The sequence below is a fragment of the Salmo trutta genome, unplaced genomic scaffold (genome assembly GCF_901001165.1).
Source record: "Salmo trutta unplaced genomic scaffold, fSalTru1.1, whole genome shotgun sequence".
Lineage (NCBI taxonomy): Eukaryota > Metazoa > Chordata > Actinopteri > Salmoniformes > Salmonidae > Salmo > Salmo trutta.
Genome location: NW_021822406.1, coordinates 395,680 through 417,431, shown reverse-complemented (window position 1 = coordinate 417,431; position 21,752 = coordinate 395,680). Strand labels below are relative to the sequence as shown.

The 21,752-nt window shown below is 41.2% G+C and overlaps 1 protein-coding gene across 1 annotated transcript; it reads right to left on the bottom strand.

The window, feature by feature from the left end:
- Nucleotides 1-555: 555 nt before the first annotated feature.
- On the bottom strand, nt 556-21,407 carry LOC115182223 (zinc finger protein 239-like). Its single transcript, XM_029743846.1, has 2 exons — nt 21,371-21,407; nt 556-1,439 (listed from the first exon to the last, which is right to left on the bottom strand). The coding sequence occupies exons 1-2, from the start codon at nt 21,405-21,407 to the stop codon at nt 565-567; spliced, it is 912 nt and encodes a 303-aa protein (XP_029599706.1). The 3' UTR covers nt 556-564.
- Between the last annotated feature and the right edge of the window lie 345 nt (nt 21,408-21,752).

The following is a 21,752-nucleotide window of genomic DNA, read 5'->3' as shown; positions in this document are numbered from 1 at the left end:
CATAAAATGTACTATATACACAAACACAATAGTAATCATATTTACATTTACATTTACATTTAAGTCATTTAGCATATTACTTATATTTTTTTAAACGAGCACCTTATACATTGCACAAGGACCAAAAACACTGTTGTTTTGACAAGTAGCAAGAAATCACTGATATCAATTAGGGGGGAAATCAGGTTGTACGTGCTGTTGAAACTAACAACTAAAACAAACACATGGAAATGGGAGATATCTTTTACCTCACTGGTTAGACGACAACCTGCAGAAGACAGTAAGCAATTTTAAAGTGTTGCAGTTTGATTCAAGTAGGTCGCAAACGCGGGAAGTGAAACACAACACTTCATTTGTGTTTATGTTAATCACATAAATAGTACTCTTCCATTTCAGAGCCTGTATTTTTCCAATGAGGGTAATATCCATATCATGCTGAAATCAATAGAACAGGGGGGTAAATGTTTAGGGTTCTACATTGTGACATCATTAAAATACTCCTACTACAATGTTAAAACATTCTACATTGTGACATTATTTCATTGATATCATGTAACAACTCCTTCATGCATGTATTTTCTGATGTTTAATCAGAGCTCTTTTACCAGCGTAATTCTTGCCACAGTAATCACAGCTATAAGATTTCTCTCCTGTGTGTGTTTCCTGGTGGGCTATCAGGATGTTTGGCTGAGTAAACCTCTTCCCACATTGATCACAGCTATAAGGTTTCTCTCCTGTGTGTGTTCTCTGGTGTGATATCATGTTGCTTGAGTGAGTAAAACTCCTCCCACATTGATCACAGCTATAAGGCTTCTCTCCTTTGTGTGTTTTCTGGTGTGATTTTAAATATTGGGATGAAACAAAACTCTTTCCACAGTCAGAGCAGTGGTACGGTTTATCTCCTGTGTGTGTTCTCTTGTGTATAGTCAGCTGGCTAGATGAAGTAAAACTCTTCCCACATTGATCACAGCAATAAGGTTTCTCTCCAGTGTGCGTTCTCAAATGTACCATCAGGTTGCTTGAGTGACTAAATCTCTTCCCACATTGATCACAGCTATAAGGCTTCTCTCCTGTGTGTGTTTTCTGGTGTGATTTTAAATATTGTGACGAAACAAAACACTTCCCACAGTCAGAGCAGTGGTAAGGTTTCGCTATTGTGTGTGTTCTCTTGTGTGATTTTAAATATTGGGAAGAAACAAAACTTGTTCCACAGTCAGCGCAGTGGTAAGGTTTCTCTCCTGTGTGTATTCTCTGGTGTATAGTCAGCTGGCTAGATGTAGTAAAACTCTTCCCACACCGATCACAGCTATATGGTTTCTCTCCTGTATGGATTCTCTGATGTCTTTTAAGGTCTGTTGAAGAGGTGAATCTCTTCCCACAGTCAGAGCAGTGGTGAGATTTCTTCCTTGTGGGTTTCCGCTGGTGTTTCTTGAGGTGTTCTGATCTGGGGGGACTCTTCTCTGCCTCGTCAGCACCATGAGGTTGTTGAGGCTCTCCAGAGGATCCACGATAGTCAAGTCTCTCTCCTGTGTGAACAACAAAGTCAGACAGACAGTTAAAGGCCCACAACAGCAGAAATCCACTGTTTATATGAGCTAAAAGGTGATGCCCATGATTTTTATGATTGTAATGAATGTTTAAAAGCTTTTACAAACTTTGACTATTGTCTTAATAACACAGTCAAGTAAGCAACAACACTCATATTTAGTCTTACAATCATCCACTTTACAGTAGTAAAGTGGATGATTGTAGAAATAAGTTAATATAGTGGTTGAAACCCTAAGCAGATTCTTGGTCACCAATATGCAGTACATCTGTTATCTAGTTGCAGTACATCTGTTATCTAGTTGCAGTACATCTGTTATCTAGTTGCAGTACATCTGTTATTTAGTTGCAGTATATCTGCGTGGGCAGAAATGGTGAGCAAAGATCTTCGTTTTTCACAATGTATTCCGAATATTTCTACACATTATCAGAGCAAGATCATGTTCAAGCAACAATCAAGACAACAATTGTAAGCCTATGAGAACCCCAAAAAGTAACAACCTGGTAAATCTAGACTGTTGAATGGTCCCAGATGGTGAACAGCAGTTTATTTTGAAGCCAGACATTTAATTCACAGACAGTGATGATGTCATCTGAAATAATAATTCACAGACAGTGATGATGTCATCTCACGGTGATTTACAGTTTGTTGCCAAAACAAACAGCAGGAATTTAAACAGCCACAAGCCCGGGGCTAACTGAGGCCGCATCACGTGATCCAAAGTAAACAGGCTAGTAAACAAACGTCTAACGCACGTCCAACAGACTGTCGACCAATCATGTTCAGGTTGTCACGCTGCGTCACGTGATTGCTAAGCTAATCGTCAGAAAATCCCTTATAAAAGTCAGGGCTTGAGTCGAGAACGCTGCCTTTTTTCCTCAAAAGTACAGTACCAGTCAAAAGTTTGAACACACCTACCTACTCATTCAAGTGTTTTTCTTTATATTTACTGTTTTCTACATCGTAGAATAATAGTGAAGACATCAAAACTATGAAATAACACATATGGAATCATGTAGTAACCAAAAAAGTGTTAACCTCTCTCGGGTATGTGGGACGAAATCGTCCCACCCTATTCAACAGCCAGTGAGAAATCAGAGCGCCAAATTTAAAGTTCTCAAACATAGGACTATTTTACACCATTTTATAGATACACTTCTCCTGAATCGAACCACGTTGTCCGATTTCCAAAATGCTTTACAGCGAAAGCAAAACATTAGATTATGTTAGGAGAGTACATCGACACAATAACCACACAGCCATTTTCTAAGCAAATAGCATTCATCACAAATACCCAAAACACAGCTAAATGAAGCACTAATCTTTGACGATCATCATCAGATGACACTCCTAGGACACCATGTTATACAATACATGCATTTTTGTTGTTCGGTAAAGTTCATATTTATATCTAAAAACAGCATTTTACATCGGCGCGTGACGTTCAGAAAATATTTTCCCTCAAATACTGCCGGTGAATGAGCGCCACAATTTACAAATATACTTGTCATAAACGTTGATACAAAATGAAACTGTCATTCAAAGAATTATAGATGAACATCTCCTTTATGCAAACGCTATGAAAGATTTCAAAAAAGCTTCACGAGGAAAGCACTCTGCTATAATCTGAGTACTGCGCTCAGAAAAATACACTAGGCTATACAGATAGCCGCCATCTTGGAGTCATCTAAAATCATAATTTGCATTAGAAATATTGCCTTACCTTTGATGATCTTCATCAGGAATCCCAGGTCCACAACAAATGTTGTTTTGTTCGATAAAGTCCATAATTTATGTCCAAATAACTCCTTGTTGTTCGCGCGTTCAGTAAGCTACTTCAAATGTAGAAAGTGCACGGACGATGTCGCGACGAAAAGTTAAAAAAAAGTTGTATTTACGTTCGTTCAAACATGTCAAACGTTGTAAAACATCAATCTTTAGGGCCTTCAGAACGTGAAGATTCAGTAATATTTCAACCGGACGGTTCCTGTGTCTTGAAAAAGGTTTTGGAACGGGAGGATCCATCCTCATGAACGCGCTCCAAGAAGTGATGTCATTCCTTGCCTCAACAAGTTCCCCTCCTTGTCATTCGGTGTCTGTTCATCGTAGAAGCTTCAAACAACTTTTTAAAGACTGTTGACATCTAGTGGAAGCCTTAGGAAGTGCAAAATGAACCCTAACTCACCGTGTGTTCGATTGGCAATGACTTGAAAGGACTACAAGCACCAAAATTCTCACTTCCTGCTTAGATTTTTCTCAGGATTTTGCCTGCCATATGAGTTCTGTTATCCTCTTACATCTACACGTTCCGCTAGCGGAACGTCTGCTCCAATATCCAATGATGGGCGGGGCGCGAAATTCAAACTCCTCTAAATCCGAAAACTTACACTTTTCAAACATATGACTATTTTACAGCTATTTAAAGACAAGACTCTCCTTTATCTAACCAAACTGTCCGATTTCAAAAAGGCTTTACAGCGAAAGCAAAACATTAGATTATGTCAGCAGAGTACCCAGCCAGAAATAATCACACAGCCATTTTTCAAGCTAGCATATCATGTCACATAAACCCAAACCATAGCTAAATGCAGCACTAACCTTTTATGATCTTCATCAGATGACACACCTAGGACATTATGTTATACAATACATGCATGTCTGTTCAATCAAGTTCATATTTATATCAAAAACCAGCTTTTTACATTAGCATGTGACGTTCAGAACTAGCATTCCCACCGAACACTTCCGGTGATTTTACTAAATTACTCACGATAAACGTTCACAAAAAGCATAACAATTATTTTAAGAATTATAGATACAGAACTCCTCTATGCACTCGATATGTCCGATTTTAAAATAGCTTTTCGGATGAAGCACATTTTGCAATAATCTAAGTACATAGCCCGGCATTACAGGGCTAGCTATTTAGACACCCTGCAAGTTTAGCCTTCACCAAAATCACATTTCCTATAAGAAAAATGTTCTTACCTTGCTTGTTCTTCGTCAGAATACACTGCCAGGACTTCTACTTCAATAACAAATGTAGGTTTGGTCCCAAATAATCCATCGTTATGTTCCATCAAGACGTTTTGTTCGTGCGTTCTAGACACTATCCCAACGCTAAATCTCGGCCACGAGCATGACGCAAAATATGACAAAAAAATTCTAAATATTCCATTACCGTACTTCGAAGCATGTCAACCGCTGTTTAAAACCAATTTTTATGCAATTTATCTCGTAGAGAAGCGATAATATTCCGACCGGGAATCTGCCTGTCTGTAAACTGAGGGAAAAACCGAAAGCCGGGGGCGGGGCGGGTCGCGAGCGTAAGGCTCAGTCCATTGAGTGACCACTCAGCTTTTGCTCTCGTGTGCTTCAGCCAGGGCTTTGAATTACGTCATTCCTGTTTTTCCCGGGCTCTGAGACTCCATTGTTGACGTGCGAAGTGTCACGTAAGAGCAGAGATCCTTTGTAAAAGATAGAGATAATAAAGAAGGGCAAGAAATGTTCAGACAGGGTACTTCCTGAACAGAAGCATCTCAGGTTTTTGCCTGCCATAGGAGTTCTGTTATACTCACAGACACCATTCAAACAGTTTCAGAAACTTTGGAGTGTTTTCTCTCCAAAGCTAATAATTATATGCATATTCTAGTTTCTGGGCAGGACTAATAATCAGATTAAATCGGGTACGTTTTTTATCCAGCCGTGAAAATACTGCCCCCTAGCCATAAGAGGTTAAACTCACAGACATCATTCAAACAGTTTTAGAAACTTCGTTTAATTTGGGTATGTTTTTCATCCGGCCGTGAAAATACTGCCCCCTACCCTAGTGAAGTTAAACAAAACAACATTTATTTTATATTTTAGATTCTTCAAAGTAGCCACCCTTTGCCTTGATGACAGCTTTGCATTCTGTTATCCAGCTTCACGAGGAAGTCACTTCCTAGCCATGCTGTTAAGTGTGCATTGAATTCTAAATACATCTCCAACAGTGTCACAAGCAAAGCACCCCCACTCCATCACACCTCCTCCTCCATGCTTCACAGTGGGAACCACACATGCGGAGATCATCCATTCACCTACTCTGCATCTCACAAAGACACAACGGTTGGAACCAAAAATCTAAAATTTGGACTCATCAGACCAAAGGACAGATTTTCACCGGTCTAATGTCCATTGCTCGTGTTTCTTGGCCAAAGTAAGTCTCTTCTTCTTGTTATTGATGTCCTTTAGTAGCGGTTTCTTTGCAGCAATTCAACCACGAAGGCCTGATTTCACGCAGTCTCCTCTGAACAGTTGATGTTGAGAGTTCAAGTATGTTACTTGAACTCTGTGAAAAATGTATTTGGGCTGCAATCTGAGGTGCAGTTATTTGCCAATTTCTGAGGCTGATAACGCTAATGAACTTATCCTCTGCAGCAGAGGTAACTCTGGGTCTTCCTTTCCTGTGGCAGTCCTCATGAGAGCCAGTTTCATCGTAGCGCCTGATGGTTTTTGCGACTGTACTTGAAGAAACTTACAAAGTTTAGAAATTTTCCAGATTGATTGACCTTCATGTCTTAAAGTAATGATGGACTGTCGTTTCTCTTTGCTTATTTGAGCTGTTCTTGCCATAATATGGACTTGGTCTTTTACCAAATAGGGCTATACCACCCCTACCTTTTCACAACACAACTGATAGGCTCAAACACATTAAGAAGGGAAGAAATTCCACAAATGAACTTAACAAGGAACACCTGTTAATTGAAATGCATTCCAGGTGACTACCTCATGAAGCTGGTTGAGAGAAAGCCAAGAGTGTGCAAAGCTGTCATCAAGGCAAAGGGTGGCTATTTGAAGAATCTCAAATATAAAATAAATGTTGGTTTGTTTAACACTTTTTTGGTTACTACATGATTCCATATGTGTTATTTAATAGTTTTGATGTCTTCACTATTATTCTACAATGTAGAAAATTGTCAAAATAAAGAAAAAGCCTTGAATGAGTAGGAGCGTCCAAACTTTTGACTGGTGCTGATTTATAAAGCCAGGCATATTCAACAGTTAAGCTATTGATTATAGACCTAATTAAGTTGCGGTTTGCTCTCTCCTCAATTTTCTTAGACAATTAAGCTCAGACCAATTTATCCCTAAGGTGTTCGATGGGGTTGAGGTCAGGGCTCTGTGCAGGCAAGTCAAGTTGTTCCACACCAATCTCGACAAACCATTTCTGTTTGGACTTCGCTTTATGCACTGTCATGCTGCAACAGTTAAGAGCCTTCCACAAACTGTTGCCACAGTGACAGGCAGAGGCAGACAGGTAGAAAACAGACAGACAGAGGGACATTGTCGTGCTGCAACAGGAAAGAGCCAAACTATTCCCCAAACTATTCCCCAAACTGTTGGAAGCACAGAATATTCTAGAATGTCATTGTATGTAGTGTTAAAATTTCCCTTCACTGGAACTAAGGTGCCCGAACCATGAAAAAACAGCCCCAGATTATTATTTCTCTTCCACCAAACTTTACAGTTGGCACTATGCATTCAGACAGGTAGTGTTCTCCGGGCATCCGCTAAACCCAGATTCATCCGTCGGACTGCCAGATGGTGAAGTTGGATTCATCGCTCCAGAAAACATGTGTTTCCACTGCTCCAGAGTCCCATGGCGGCGAGCTTTACACCAAGCCAACGTTTGGCATTGCGCATGGTGATCTTAGATAGAGGTCGGCCGATTAATTAGGGCCGATTTCAAGTATTCATAACAATCGGTAATAGGTATTTTTGGCCACCGATTTGCCATTTTTTTTTACACCTTTATTTAACTAGGCAAGTCAGATTAAGAACACATTCTTATTTTCAATGACGGCCTAGGAACGGGGGTTAACTGCCTTGTCCAGGGGGGATTCGGGGATTCGTTTTTGCAACTTTCCGGTTACTAGTCCAACGCTCTAAACACCTGCCTTACATTACACTCCACGAGGAGCCTGCATGGCAGGCTGACTACCTGTTACACGAGGGCAGCAAGAAGCCAAAGTAAGTTTCTAGCTAGCATTAAACTTATCTTATAAAAAAATATCCATCTTAACATAATCACTAGTTAACTACACATGGTTGATGATATTACTAGTTTATCTAACGTGTCCTGCGTTGCATATAATCAATGCGGTGCCTGTTAATTTCTCATTGAATCACAGCCTACTTCGACACACGGGTGTTGATTTAAGCGCATTTGCGAAAAAAGCACTGTCGTTGCACCAATGTACCTAACCATAAACATCAATGCCTTTCTTTAAAATCAATACACAAGTATATATTTTTAAACCTGCATATTTAGTTAATATTGCCTGCTAACATGAAATTGTGTCACTTCTCTTGCGTTCATTGCACGCAGTCAGGGTATATGCAACAGTTTGGGCCGCCTGGCTCGTTGCGAACTAATTTGCCTGAATTTTACGTAATTATGACATAACATTGAAGGTTGTGCAATGTAACAGGAATATTTAGACTTAGGGATGCCACCCGTTAGGTAAAATACAGAACGGTTCCGTATTTCACTGAAAGAAAAATGAGATGATAGTTTCCGGATTCGACCATATTAATGACCTAAGGCTCGTATTTCTGTGTGTTTATTATATTATAATTAAGTATATGATTTGATAGAGCAGTCTGACTGAGCGGTGGTAGGCACCAGCAGGCTCGTAAGCATTCATTCAAACAGCACTTTTGTGCGTTTTTCCAGCAGCTCTTCGCTGTGCTTCAAGCATTGCGCTGTTTATGACTTCAAGAATATCAACTATAATTTAATATAATTTGTGGAACGTTCCACATTTACATTTACGTCATTTACCAGACGCTCTTATTCAGAGCGACTTACAAATTGGTGCATTCACCTTATGATATTCTTCTCCAACGCTTTGTTTTGCATTATTTAAACCAAATTGAACATGTTTCATTATTTATTTGAGGCTAAATTGATTTTATTGATGTATTATATTAAATTAAAATAAGTGTTCATTCAGTATTGTTGTAAATGTCATTATTACAAATAAATAAATTAAATAAATGAAAAAAAATATCAGCCGATTAATCGGCAGCGGGTTTTTTTGGCCCCCCAATAATCGGTATCGGCGTTGATTTTTTTAAATAATCGGTCGACCTCTAATCTTAGGCTTGTGTGCGACTGCTGGGCCATGGAAACCCATTTCATGAAGCTCCCAACGAACAGTTCTTGTGCTGGCATCCAGAGGCAGCTTGGAATGTGCTCAGCACTCGGCGGTCCCGTCCTGTGAGCTTGTGCGGCTGAGCCGTTGTTGCTCCTAGAGGTTTCCACTTCACAATAACAGCACATACAGTTTACTGGGGAAGCTCTAGCAGGGCAGAAATTTGACGAACTGACTTGTTGGAAAGGTGGCATCCTATGATGGTGCTACGTTTAAAGTAAGAGCTCTTCAGTAAGGCCATTCTACTGCCAATGTTTGTCTACGGAAATTGCACTCTTGTGCTCAATTTTATACACCAGTCAGCAACGGATGTGGCTGAAATAGCTGAACCCACTAATTTGAAGGGGTGTCCACAAAATGTTGTATATATAGCGTATTTACGACTGCTCCACAAAAATAAATCACGGTCAACAAAACAGCCTATCGACAGAACAATCGACCAGTCGACTACGGTCAGCCCTAAAACAATTGGCTGAATGTTATACAATGACTTATCAACAGCTCTAACAATTTGACCGCCACAGGAAATCATCACTGGCAGTTATAGAAAGACACATTTACTATATAACCATTTATATTCTTCAAGAATCACTTATAAATGCCTCAAATGTATTTCCCTATCAGAAACCAAAACATAAGCTTGTATAACGCCACTGTTTATAAACAAACATGGTATAGCTTCAAAACCATGTTAAAACTATCATTTTAACCTTATGGATGGCAAGTCCTTGTATTCATAGTGTAGTGAATTCAGGGGGTAGCCCTGAGCTGAACTCAAACCTGGGTCCAGTGACTGTCAAGCCAACACCTTATAACTGTTACGCCAAGATGTCTGAACTTCTTGACGAGGTCGCTAGGTTTGGGGTTAAGGTTGCTACAATATCTTTCTCTATGAATGTGAGAGTGGTTACATTTCTCCACCCCCCATCCCTCAGCTGTTTACCAAACCAAGTCTCTGGGGAGCCATTTTGTTGCTGTTTAAATCCTAGGTTGTTCCTTTAAAAAAGCCACACAATCAAATCAACCAATCTGCAGTTCAAACAATAACAAAGCGTCACTCTGCCACTGTTTAGGTAATAAGATGATGGATGGGGCTGGAGAAATGTAACTACTCTCAAATTCATAGACAGACCTATGGACGCAAGGACTGACCATCCATGATATCAACATTATAGTTTTAACCATGTTGAGGCTATACAGTGTTGATTTACATTGTTTCTAAACATTGGAGTAAAAAAAGCTTATTTGGGGTACTGATGGGGTACAACAGTTGAACTAAGCTCATGAGGCATGTGTTATATTCTTCAAGAATCAATGGCTATATATAAATCATTTAAAAGTCCAAATATGGATGTAGCAACTGCCGATTTCCCCTTTAACACCAAACATCAGTTCAACAACTGCAGAGTTTGTGCCTCTGTATTTAAGGCAGTACTTACTAGTGTTAATCAGGGAACGGTTTCTCAAAACCATCTTACTGCTATGTTCATCATTAGAACCATTGGACGCCTTAAGATGCCTTTGGGAAACCGGGCCCAGATATCCAGTTTCCTCCTCCTCCTTTTTCGATGTGACAGTCATCTCCCCCTCCTCCTCTTCTTTTACTGTAACATCCTCCTCCTCTTTCACTCTGAACGCGTCTTCCTCTTCTTTAACGGAAACGTCTTTCTCTTCTTCTTTCACTGTAACAGCCTCCTCTTCCTCCTCCTCTTTAACGAGAGCTTCTTTCTCCGTCCAGCAGACCTCTTTTTTAGCAGGAGGAGAGTAGCTTAGTGAACTCATGTTCGGGGATGTTAGCTAGCTAGGCTAATGCTAACTTAACCAGCCCGCTAGCTGACTAATAACAACAACAATGTAAATATGAAATTAAATCGGATAACTAACTAGACGACAGAAATGGGTTTAAAACACAGTGGCTAATATACACGAAAGCGTCTAAAGAGCTTTATTGGTTCGGCTATTTTGTCTATCAAGCTACCGAGGTGGCTGACGAACTGTTGTTGCTGTTGAAAGAAGCGTTCCGTCCACTACATTATACGTCACACTAGCAGTGTTGCCTTAAAGTCTGACTTCGCCATCTGTTGACTGGAGTGGGTAACGCAGTTGAACAAAATGTATATTTATTTTCAGACAAAATGTTAAAGCGTAGGAAGCATGGGTTTTTACTCACCAATGTAACAACACAGTGTGGTTAAAGACTTAGTAACTTAGTTGTGGTCACGATCTGGTTACTTATTAAGTACAAACAATTATGTTTTTGCGTTATTACGTATTTATTAACTTATTTCCAGGGTATCTTCTTAACTTCCCACAATGCACTATTTCTCAACGTTATATGGATCTAGTCTGTGCTACTAAGTTCATATCCTAGTAGCCTTTAAAATGTGAGGTTGGAAAATATTTAAGAAAATATGGGAACTGAGCTAAATGACTACCGCCCCGTAGCACTCACTTCTGTCATCATGAAGTGCTTTGAGAGACTAGTCAAGGACCATATCACCTCCACCCTACCTGACACCCTAGACCCACTCCAATTTGCTTACTGCCCCAATAGGTCCACAGACGAAGAAATCGCAATCACACTGCACACTGCCCTAACCCATCTGGACAAGAGGAATACCTGTGTAAGAATGCTGTTCATCGACAGCTCAGCATTTAACACCATAGTACCCTCCAAACTCGTCATTAAGCTGGAGGCCCTGGGTCTCGACCCCGCCCTGTGCAACTTGTAATCAATTTATCACTAGCCACTTTATATAATGCTTACATACCCTATATTACTCATCTCATATGTATATACTGTACGCTATACCATCTACTGCATCTTGTCATCTTGATGTAATTAAATGTATCACTAGCCTCTTTAAACAATGCCACTTTATATAATGTTTTCATACCCTACATTACTCATCTCATATGTATATACTGTACTATATACCATCTACTGCATCTTGTCTATGCAGTTCGGGCATCACTCATTCATATATTTTTATATACATATTCTTATTCATTCCTTTACACTTGTGTGTATAAGGTGTTGTTGTGAAATTGTTGGGTTATATTACTTGTTAGATATTACTGCATGGTCGGAACTAGAAGCACAAACATTTTGCTACACTCGCATTAACATCTGCTAACCATGTGTATGTGACAAATACATTTGATTTGATTTGATTTGAAAGATGCACATCGCCATCTGCTGACTGGGCAACGCAGTTTAGGAAAATGTTTATTTTACATTCAGACAAAACCTTTTTTTTCTTCATTTATTTAACTAGGCAAGTCAGTTAAGGACAAATTCTTATTTACAATGACGGCCTACACCAACCAAACCCGGATGACGCTGGGCCAATTGTGCGCCGCCCTATGGGACTCCCAATCACGGCCGGTTGTAATACAGCCTGGATTCGAACCAGGGTGTCTGTAGTGACACCTCTAGCACTGAGATGCAGTGCCTTAGACCGCTGCACCACTCGCCACTTAGTATGTTTTCAATTCTCATTAAAAGTCTGAACCAACATATGTTTATTTTTGTATGTCTCAATGTATTATGATTACTTAATTAAATAAAGGTTAAATAAATAAATAATCAACTGCACAGCTACATTTAAGGCAATATATTATTCAGTCAGTACTGCTTCTATATAATGTAAGAATACATTGATGTAGCTGTATAAAGTCCACTAGTGACGTTCCAAATTTGAATTCTATTCAGACAAAAATATGTTACGTTAACTACATCCTTTATAAATCAGCACTCTGACATGGTGGAAAAATACTGATGGGAACAATTCACGAGGTAGTGAATGTTTTTTTAATGTCAAGAATTTAGCAACGTTATCAGAACATCACATTTTCATACACTTTTAGCTACTAGACTAGAAACACAAATTAACTCAATGAAACAAATTAAAGAGGTTTCAAGGTTGGAAAGAAGAAATGCACATTCTATTCATCTACTTAATTATTTTCAACAAAATACACATTTTAACATTTAACACATTTTATTTAATTTCTCAAGTAGGTCTTTTTTTTTAACTTTCATACATGCCATTTTATTTAATGGTCATAAAAACACATTTTTAATCAAAAACATAAGTCAGAACACAGCCTCTCTATTCTCTCATGTGATCCTCCGACTGTGAAAATGTCTTTTCACGATGAGAGCAGTGGTATGTCTTCTCCTCCTGTGTGTTAGTATGTTGGAAAGACTTTTCTCCTGTGTGTGTCCTCTCATGCTTTTTCAGGTTCCATGATTGGGTAAAACTCTTTTCACACTGGAAACATTGGTAAGGCTTTTCTCCTGTGTGTATTCTCTCCTGCATTTTCAGGTTCCCTCGATAGGTAAACTTCTTTTCACAATGGGAACATTGGAAAGGCTTTTCTCCTGCGTGTATTCTCTCATGCTCCTTCAGGCTCCCGTACCACCTAAAACTCTTTCCACAGTGGGAACAGTGGTAAGGCTTTTCTCCTGTATGTATTCTCTTGTGCATTTTCAGATTCCGTAAATGAGTAAAATTCTTTCCACAGTGGGAACAGTGGTGTTGTCCTGTTGGTTTGGACATCTCTCGGTCTGGTTCCCCTGAAGGACTCTTCCTGCTGTCAGAGTGAGGGTCTGGTCTCTCCCCTACCAAAGACAAACATATCATTTAATTAAACAGAGAACTGAAGGAAACCTACACATGATAAAACGGTCTTCCTCTGAGGTTTAATCCAGACTATATCCCACAATAGGCAGAGATCAGTCTTCACAACATTTCATAATACAAAATAAACTTGGTGAGATTTAATGATGTAGAGATGCAAATCTAATCCGGCGTCCCTGTTGCTCAATGGTGTTTGCAACGCCAGGGTTGTGGGTTCGATTCCCACGGGGGGCCAGTACGAAAAAATAAAAAAAAGAATGTATGAATTGAAATGTATGCATTCACTACTGTAAGTCACTCTGGATAAGAGCGTCTGCTAAATGACTAAAATGTAAAATGTAAAAAATGTAATCCTGCTCTCATGGAATGTCTTGTTTATAGGCTGAACAGAGCTCTATAATAATAGATAATGTCATGTTTATAGGCTGAGCAGAGCTCTATAATAATAGATAATGTCATGTTTAGGCTGAGCAGAGCTCTATAATAATAGATAATGTAATGTTTAGGCTGAGCAGAGCTCTATAATAATAGATAATGTCATGTTTATAGGCTGAGCAGAGCTCTATAATAGCTCTATAATAATAGATAATGTCATGTTTATAGGCTGAGCAGAGCTCTATAATAATAGATCATGTCATGTTTTAGGCTGAGCAGAGCTCTATAATAATAGATAATGTAATATTTAGGCTGAGCAGAGCTCTATAATAATAGATAATGTCATGTTTATAGGCTGAGCAGAGCTCTATAGTAATAGATAATGTAATGTTTAGGCTGAGCAGAGCTCTATAATAATAGATAATGTCATGTCTTTAGGCTGAGCAGAGGTCTATAATAATAGATAATGTCATGTCTTTAGGCTGAGCAGAGCTCTATAATAATAGATGATGTCATGTCATATTCATGTTTTGAAGACTAACAAACTCACAGGGGCCATACTTGCGAACAGTCTAGCACCACTAGCTAACAATAAGCAAACATTTAATTTTAAACAGGTTCTCCTGCTCAACATTAAAATAGTTGATTTACTTGCACGTGACAGAACGCTAAATTGTAGCTGGTCCCATCAGATAACATGGCACAAGTTAGCATTATGCTAACCTAACCAGGAGGCAGTGATTTATATCATGTTGCAAATTCTTCAGCCTATCAAAGATCTTAGACTTTAGATCCACATGGCATTTCTTAAAATAGGTCAACCCTGGACACTAGAGGGATATTTTAAACCTACAAATTCAATGTTTCCTTTTGTTCCGTTGCTCTGTAACAAAATGTTGTGTTTCAATATTGAACTGATGCATCCTTGACTAGACTACCAGCTACTGCTAACGTTGACTAGACTACTAGCTACTGCTAACGTTGACTAGACTACCAGCTACTGCTAACGTTGACTAGACTACCAGCTACTGCTAACGTTGATTAGACTACTAGCTACTGCTAACGTTGACTAGACTACTAGCTACTGCTAACGTTGACTAGACTACCAGCTACTGCTAACGTTGACTAGACTACTAGCTACTGCTAACGTTGACTAGACTACCAGCTACTGCTAACGTTGACTAGACTACCAGCTACTGCTAACGTTGACTAGACTACTAACTACTGCTAACGTTGACTAGACTACCAGCTACTGCTAACGTTGACTAGACTACCAGCTACTACTAACGTTGAATAGACTACCAGCTACTGCTAACGTTGACTAGACTACCAGCTACTGCTAACGTTGACTAGACTACCAGCTACTGCTAACGTTGACTAGACTACCAGCTACTGCTAACGTTGACTAGACTACCAGCTACTGCTAACGTTGACTAGACTACCAGCTACTGCTAACGTTGACTAGACTACTAGCTACTGCTAACGTTGACTAGACTACTAGCTACTGCTAACGTTGACTAGACTACCAGCTACTGCTAACGTTGACTAGACTACCAGCTACTGCTAACGTTGACTAGACTACCAGCTACTGCTAACGTTGACTAGACTACTAGCTACTGCTAACGTTGACTAGACTACTAGCTACTGCTAACGTTGACTAGACTACCAGCTACTGCTAACGTTGACTAGACTACCAGCTACTGCTAACGTTGACTAGACTACCAGCTACTGCTAACGTTGACTAGACTACCAGCTACTGCTAACGTTGACTAGACTACCAGCTACTGCTAACGTTGACTAGACTACCAGCTACTGCTAACGTTGACTAGACTACCAGCTACTGCTAACGTTGACTAGACTACCAGCTACTGCTAACGTTGACTAGACTACCAGCTACTGCTAACGTTGACTAGACTACCAGCTACTGCTAACGTTGACTAGACTACCAGCTACTGCTAACGTTGACTAGACTACCAGCTACTGCTAACGTTGACTAGACTACCAGCTACTGCTAACGTTGACTAGACTACCAGCTACTGCTAACGTTGACTAGACTACCAGCTACTGCTAACGTTGACTAGACTACTAGCTACTGCTAACGTTGACTAGACTACTAGCTACTGCTAACGTTGACTAGACTACCAGCTACTGCTAACGTTGACTAGACTACCAGCTACTGCTAACGTTGACTAGACTACCAGCTACTGCTAACGTTGACTAGACTACCAGCTACTGCTAACGTTGACTAGACTACCAGCTACTGCTAACGTTGACTAGACTACCAGCTACTGCTAACGTTGACTAGACTACTACTAGCTACTGCTAACGTTGACTAGACTACCAGCTACTGCTAACGTTGACTAGACTACCAGCTACTGCTAACGTTGACTAGACTACCAGCTACTGCTAACGTTGACTAGACTACTAGCTACTGCTAACGTTGACTATACTACTAGCTACTGCTAACGTTGACTAGACTACCAGCTACTGCTAACGTTGACTAGACTACCAGCTACTGCTAACGTTGACTAGACTACCAGCTACTGCTAACGTTGACTAGACTACCAGCTACTGCTAACGTTGACTAGACTACTAGCTACTGCTAACGTTGACTAGACTACTAGCTACTGCTAACGTTGACTAGACTACCAGCTACTGCTAACGTTGACTAGACTACTAGCTACTGCTAACGTTGACTAGACTACCAGCTACTGCTAACGTTGACTAGACTACTAGCTACTGCTAACGTTGACTAGACTACCAGCTACTGCTAACGTTGACTAGACTACCTAGACTACTAGCTACTGCTAACGTTGACTAGACTACTAGCTACTGCTAACGTTGACTAGACTACTAGCTACTGCTAACGTTGACTAGACTACCAGCTACTGCTAACGTTGACTAGACTACCAGCTACTGCTAACGTTGACTAGACTACCAGCTACTGCTAACGTTGACTAGACTACTAGCTACTGCTAACGTTGACTAGACTACTAGCTACTGCTAACGTTGACTAGACTACTAGGTACTGCTAACGTTGACTAGACTACCAGCTACTACTAACTTTGGACAACATTTTAATTTTTGTTTATCTGTTTCACACATCCATGTGCTTTTATGGAAAAAAGATAAATGAGGTATTTACAACAAACAAAGAGCCTTCTGAATTTGTCAGATAGCAGTCATGTAGGCTACTGTTATCATCATCACTTCTAAGTGGTACACACTGCTAAAGCTGTTGATTAAATCAATAGAGCACTTTAACCATGGGTTTAGAGCCCCCTCTCCCATCAACTGTTCATTGACGGTCTTTAATGCTCCATTCAAAACGCATGTGACGATAGTGGAGCATTATAATAATAATGCATAGCCTGTAAAACACTGTAGGCCTACATAACACTATACTAAAGATAGCCTACACTAACGTATTCTCACCAGGAGAGGGCGTAATCATTATGGGTACACACAGAGAACATCTACATTTTTATCCTCCTGGTGTGCCGGAGGTGGATTTGGGCCTAAAAATGGACACTTATTTCCCAGACAAGTTATTTAAAGGTGTTATTTTAGGTTGCATGTAACTTTTTCTTAAACATTTTTTTGGAAGTACATACTGGTTGGGACAGCAGTAATGATCATAGTTGTTCAGTGAAACTCCATTTTTTTGTTAAAAGTCCAAAATGTATTTTGACATTATTAAGCTTGAAAAGGAGAATCTCCATATTCAACATCTCCTGTAAGCCGTCAGGCTCGTTCAGTCCATTATTAGCCTACATAGTGTCGTTTTTACAATTCCTACATTATTAAAAAAAGAACATAATCACATTTAGCACTTCAAATCAAATCAGATGTTATTTGTGACATACACATGGTTAGCAGATGTTATTGGTCACATACACATGGTTAGCAGATGTTATTGGTGACATACACATGGTTAGCAGATGTTATTGGTCCATACACATGGTAAGCAGATGTTATTGGTGACATACACATGGTTAGCAGATGTTATTGGTCACATACACATGTTAGTAGATGTTATTGGTCACATACACATGGTTAGCAGATGTTATTGGTCACATACACATGGTTAGCAGATGTTATTGTGAGTGTAGTGAAATGCTTATGCTTCTAGATCCGACAGTGCAGCAGTATCTAACAGGTAATATCTAACAATTCCACAACAAAACCTAATACACACAATCTAGTAAAGGAATGGGATAAGAATATATACATATAAATATATGGATGAGCAGTGTTAGAGCGGCTGAAGCAATAGATAGTAAATCAAATCAAACTTTATTTGTCACATGCGACGAATGCAACATGTGTAGACCTTACCGTGAAATGCTTACTTACAAGCCCATAACCAACAGTGCAGTTCAAGAAGAGTAAAGAAAATATTTACCAAAAAAACTAAAGTAAAAAATTATGAAAAGTAACACAATAACATAACAATAACGGGGCTATATACAGGGGGTACCGGTATCGAGTCAGTGTGCGGGGGTACAGGTTAGAGGTAATTTGTACATGTAGGTAGGGTGAAGTGACTATGCATAGAAAATAAACAGTGAGTAGCAGCAGTGTAAAAAACAAGGGGGTCAATGTAATAGTCCGGCAGCCATTTGATTAGTTGTTCAGCAGTCTTATGGCTTGGGGGTAGAAGCTGTTAAGGAGCCTTTTGGTCCTAGACTTGGCGCTCCGGTACTGCTTGCCATGTAGTAGCAGAGAAAACAGTCTATGACTCAGGTGACTGGAGTCTCTGACAATTTTATGGGCCTTCCTCTGACACCACCTAGTATATAGGTCCTGGATGTCAGGAAGCTTGGCCCCAGTGATGTACTGGGCCGTACGCTCTACCCTCTGTAACGCCTTATGGTCAGATGCCAAGCAGTTGCCATACCAGGCGGTGATGCAACCGGTCAGGATGCTCTCCATGGTGCAGCTGTAGAACTTTTTGAGGATCTCGGGACCCATGCCAAATCTTTTCAGTCTCCTGAGGGGGAAAAGGTTTTGTCGTGCCCTCTTCACAACTGTCTTGGTGTGTTTGGACCATGATAGTTCGTTGGTGATGTGGACACCAAGGAACTTGAAACTCTCGACCCCGCTCCACTACAGCCCCGTTGATGTTAAAGGGGGCCTGTTCGGCCCGCCTTTTCCTGTAGTCCACGATCAGCTCCTTTGTCTTGCTCACATTGAGGGAGAGGTTGTTGTCCTGGCACCACACTGCCAGTTCTCTGACCTCCTCCAAATAGTCTGTCTCATCGTTGTCGGTGATCAGGCCTACCACTGTTGTGTCGTCAGCAAACTTAATGATGGTGTTGGAGTCGTGTTTGGCCACACAGTCGTGGGTGAATAGGGAGTACAGGAGGGGACGAAGTACACACCCCTGAGGGGCCCCCGTGTTGAGGATCAGCATGGCAGACGTGTTGTTGCCTACCCTTACCACCTGCACAGGGACTATGGTGGTCTGCTTGAAACATGTAGGTATTACAGACTCAGTCAGGGAGAGGTTGAAAATGTCGGTGAAGACACTTGCCAGTTGGTCAGCGCATGCTTTGAGTACACGTCCTGGTAATCCGTCTGGCCCAGCGGCTTTGTGAATGTTGACCTGGTTAAAGGTCTTGCTCACATCGGCTACCGAGAGCGTTATCACACAGTCATCCAGAACAGCTGGTGCTAACCTAGATGAAGAATACAGTATACATTATATACATATGAGATGAGTAATGCGAGATATGTAAACATTCTTAAAGTGGCATTATTAAAGTGACTAGAGTTCCATTTATTATAGTGGCCAATGATATCAAGTCTGTAGGTAGAAGCTGTTTTTAAATCTCTCTGTCCCAGCTTTGATGCACCTGTACTGACCTCGCCTTCTGGATGATAGCGGGGTGAACAGGCAGTGGCTCAGGTGGTTATTGTCCTTGATCTTTTATCCCTTCCTGTGACATCGGGTGTTGTAGGTGTCCTGGAGGGCAGGTAGTTTGCCCCCGGTGATGCGTTGTGCATACCGCACCACCCTCTGGAGAGCCTTGCGGTTGTGGGCGGTGCAGTTGCCGTACCAGGCGGTGATACAGCCCGACAGGATGCTCTCAAATGTGCACCTGTAAAAGTTAGTGAGGGTTTTCGGTGACAAGTCACAATTTTTCAGCCTCCTGAGGTTGAAGAGGCGCTGTTGCACCTTCTTCACCACACTGCCTTTGTGCGTGGACCATTTCAGTTTGTCGGTGATTTGAACACAGAGGAACTTAAAACTTTCCACCTTCTCCACTGCTGTCCCGTCAATGTGGATAGGGGGTGCTCCCTTTGCTGTTTCCTGAAGTCCACGATCATCTCTTTTGTTTTTGCTGACATTGAGTGAGAGGTTATTTTCCTGACACCACACTCCAAGGGCCCTCACCTTCTCCTTGTAGGATGTCTCATAGTTGTTGGTAATCAAGCCTACCACTGTTGTGTCATCTGCAAACTTGATGATTGAGTTAGAGGCATGCATGGCCACGCAGTCTTGGGTGAACAGGGAGTACAGGAGGGGGCTGAGAACACACCCTTGTGGGGCCCCAGTGTTGAGGATCAGCGAAGTGGAGATATTGTTTCCTGCCTTCACCACCTGGGGGCGGCCCATCAGGAAGTACAGGACCCAGTTGCACAGGTCCGGGTTGAGACCCATGGTCTCAAGCTTAATAATGAGTTTGGAGGGTACTATGGTGTTGAATGCTGAGCTGTAGTCAATGAACAGCATTCTTGTCCAGATGGGAAAGGGCAGTGTGCAGTGTGATGGCAATTGCATTGTCTGTGGACCTATTGGGGCGGTAAGCAGGTAGGGTGGAGGTGATATGATCCTTGACTAGTCTCTCAAAGCACTTCATGGTTTAGTTCAGTTGCCTTGGCTTTCTTGGGAACAGGAACAATGGTGGCCATCTTGAAGCATGTGGGGACAGCAGAGTGGGATAGGTATTGATTGAATATGTCCGTAAACGCACCAGCCAGCTGGTCTGCGCATGCTCTGAGGATGCGGCTAGGGATGCCGTCTGGGACAGCAGCCTTGCGAGGGTTAACAGGTTTAAAATGTTTTACTCATGTCTGCAACGGAGATGGAGAGCCCACAGTCTTTGGTAGCGGGCCACGTCGGTGGCACTGTATTGTCCTCAAGCACGTAAAGAAGTTGTTTAATTTGTCTGGAAGCAAGACGTCGATGTACACGGCAGTGACGATAACCGAGGAGAGTTCTCTTGGGAGATAATACGGTCGGCATTTGATTGTGAGGAATTCTAGGTCAAGTGAACAAAAGGACTTGAGTTCCTGTATGTTGTTACAAATACACCATGAGTCGTTAATCATCAAACATACACCCCCTCCCTTCTTCTTACCGGAGAGATGTTTATTCCTGTCGGCACGATGCACTGAGAATCCCGTTGGCTGTAGGGACTCCGACAGCACGTTCCCAGCTAGCCATGTTTCCATGAAACAGAGTATGTTACAATCCCGGATATCTCTTTGGAAAGCAACTCTTGCCCAGATTTCGTTGACTTTGTTAACTAGGGACTGAACATTAGCGAGTAATATACTAGGAGCGGTGGGTGGTGTGCGCGCATCCGAAGCCTCACTAGAAGGCCGCTCCGGCACCCTCTTCTCCGGCGGCATTGTTTTGGGTCGGCCTCTGGAATCAGTTCAAATGCCAGTTCAAATGCCCTGGGAGGTGTAGACAAAGGTGGCAATGATGGCAATAAATCATTCAGCCACTTGTGAGTGTCAGTCTAGCAACTCCTGTGGCGGGCCAGGTGCACGTTGACACGGTCGCCAGTTGTACAGTGTTTCCTAAGACACATTGGGTGCGGCTGGCTTCTGGGTTAGTGTGTCAAGAAGCAGTGCGGCAGGGTCGTGTTTCAGAGGACGCACGGCTCTCGACCTTCGCCTCTCCCGAGGCTGCACGGGAGTTGCAGCGATGGGTCAAGACTGTAACTACCAATTGGATATCACTAAATTGGG

What these genes read in the sequence shown, in the direction of transcription:
- LOC115182223 (XM_029743846.1), bottom strand. Translation starts at nt 21,407, where the DNA reads ATGCCGCCGGAGAAGAGGGTGCCGGAGCGGCCTTCTA. An exon ending in GGTGCCGGAGCGGCCTTCTA is followed by an intron (nt 1,440 to 21,370) that starts GTGAGGCTTCGG and finishes CCCCCAGATCAG; the next exon opens with AACACCTCAAGAAACACCAG.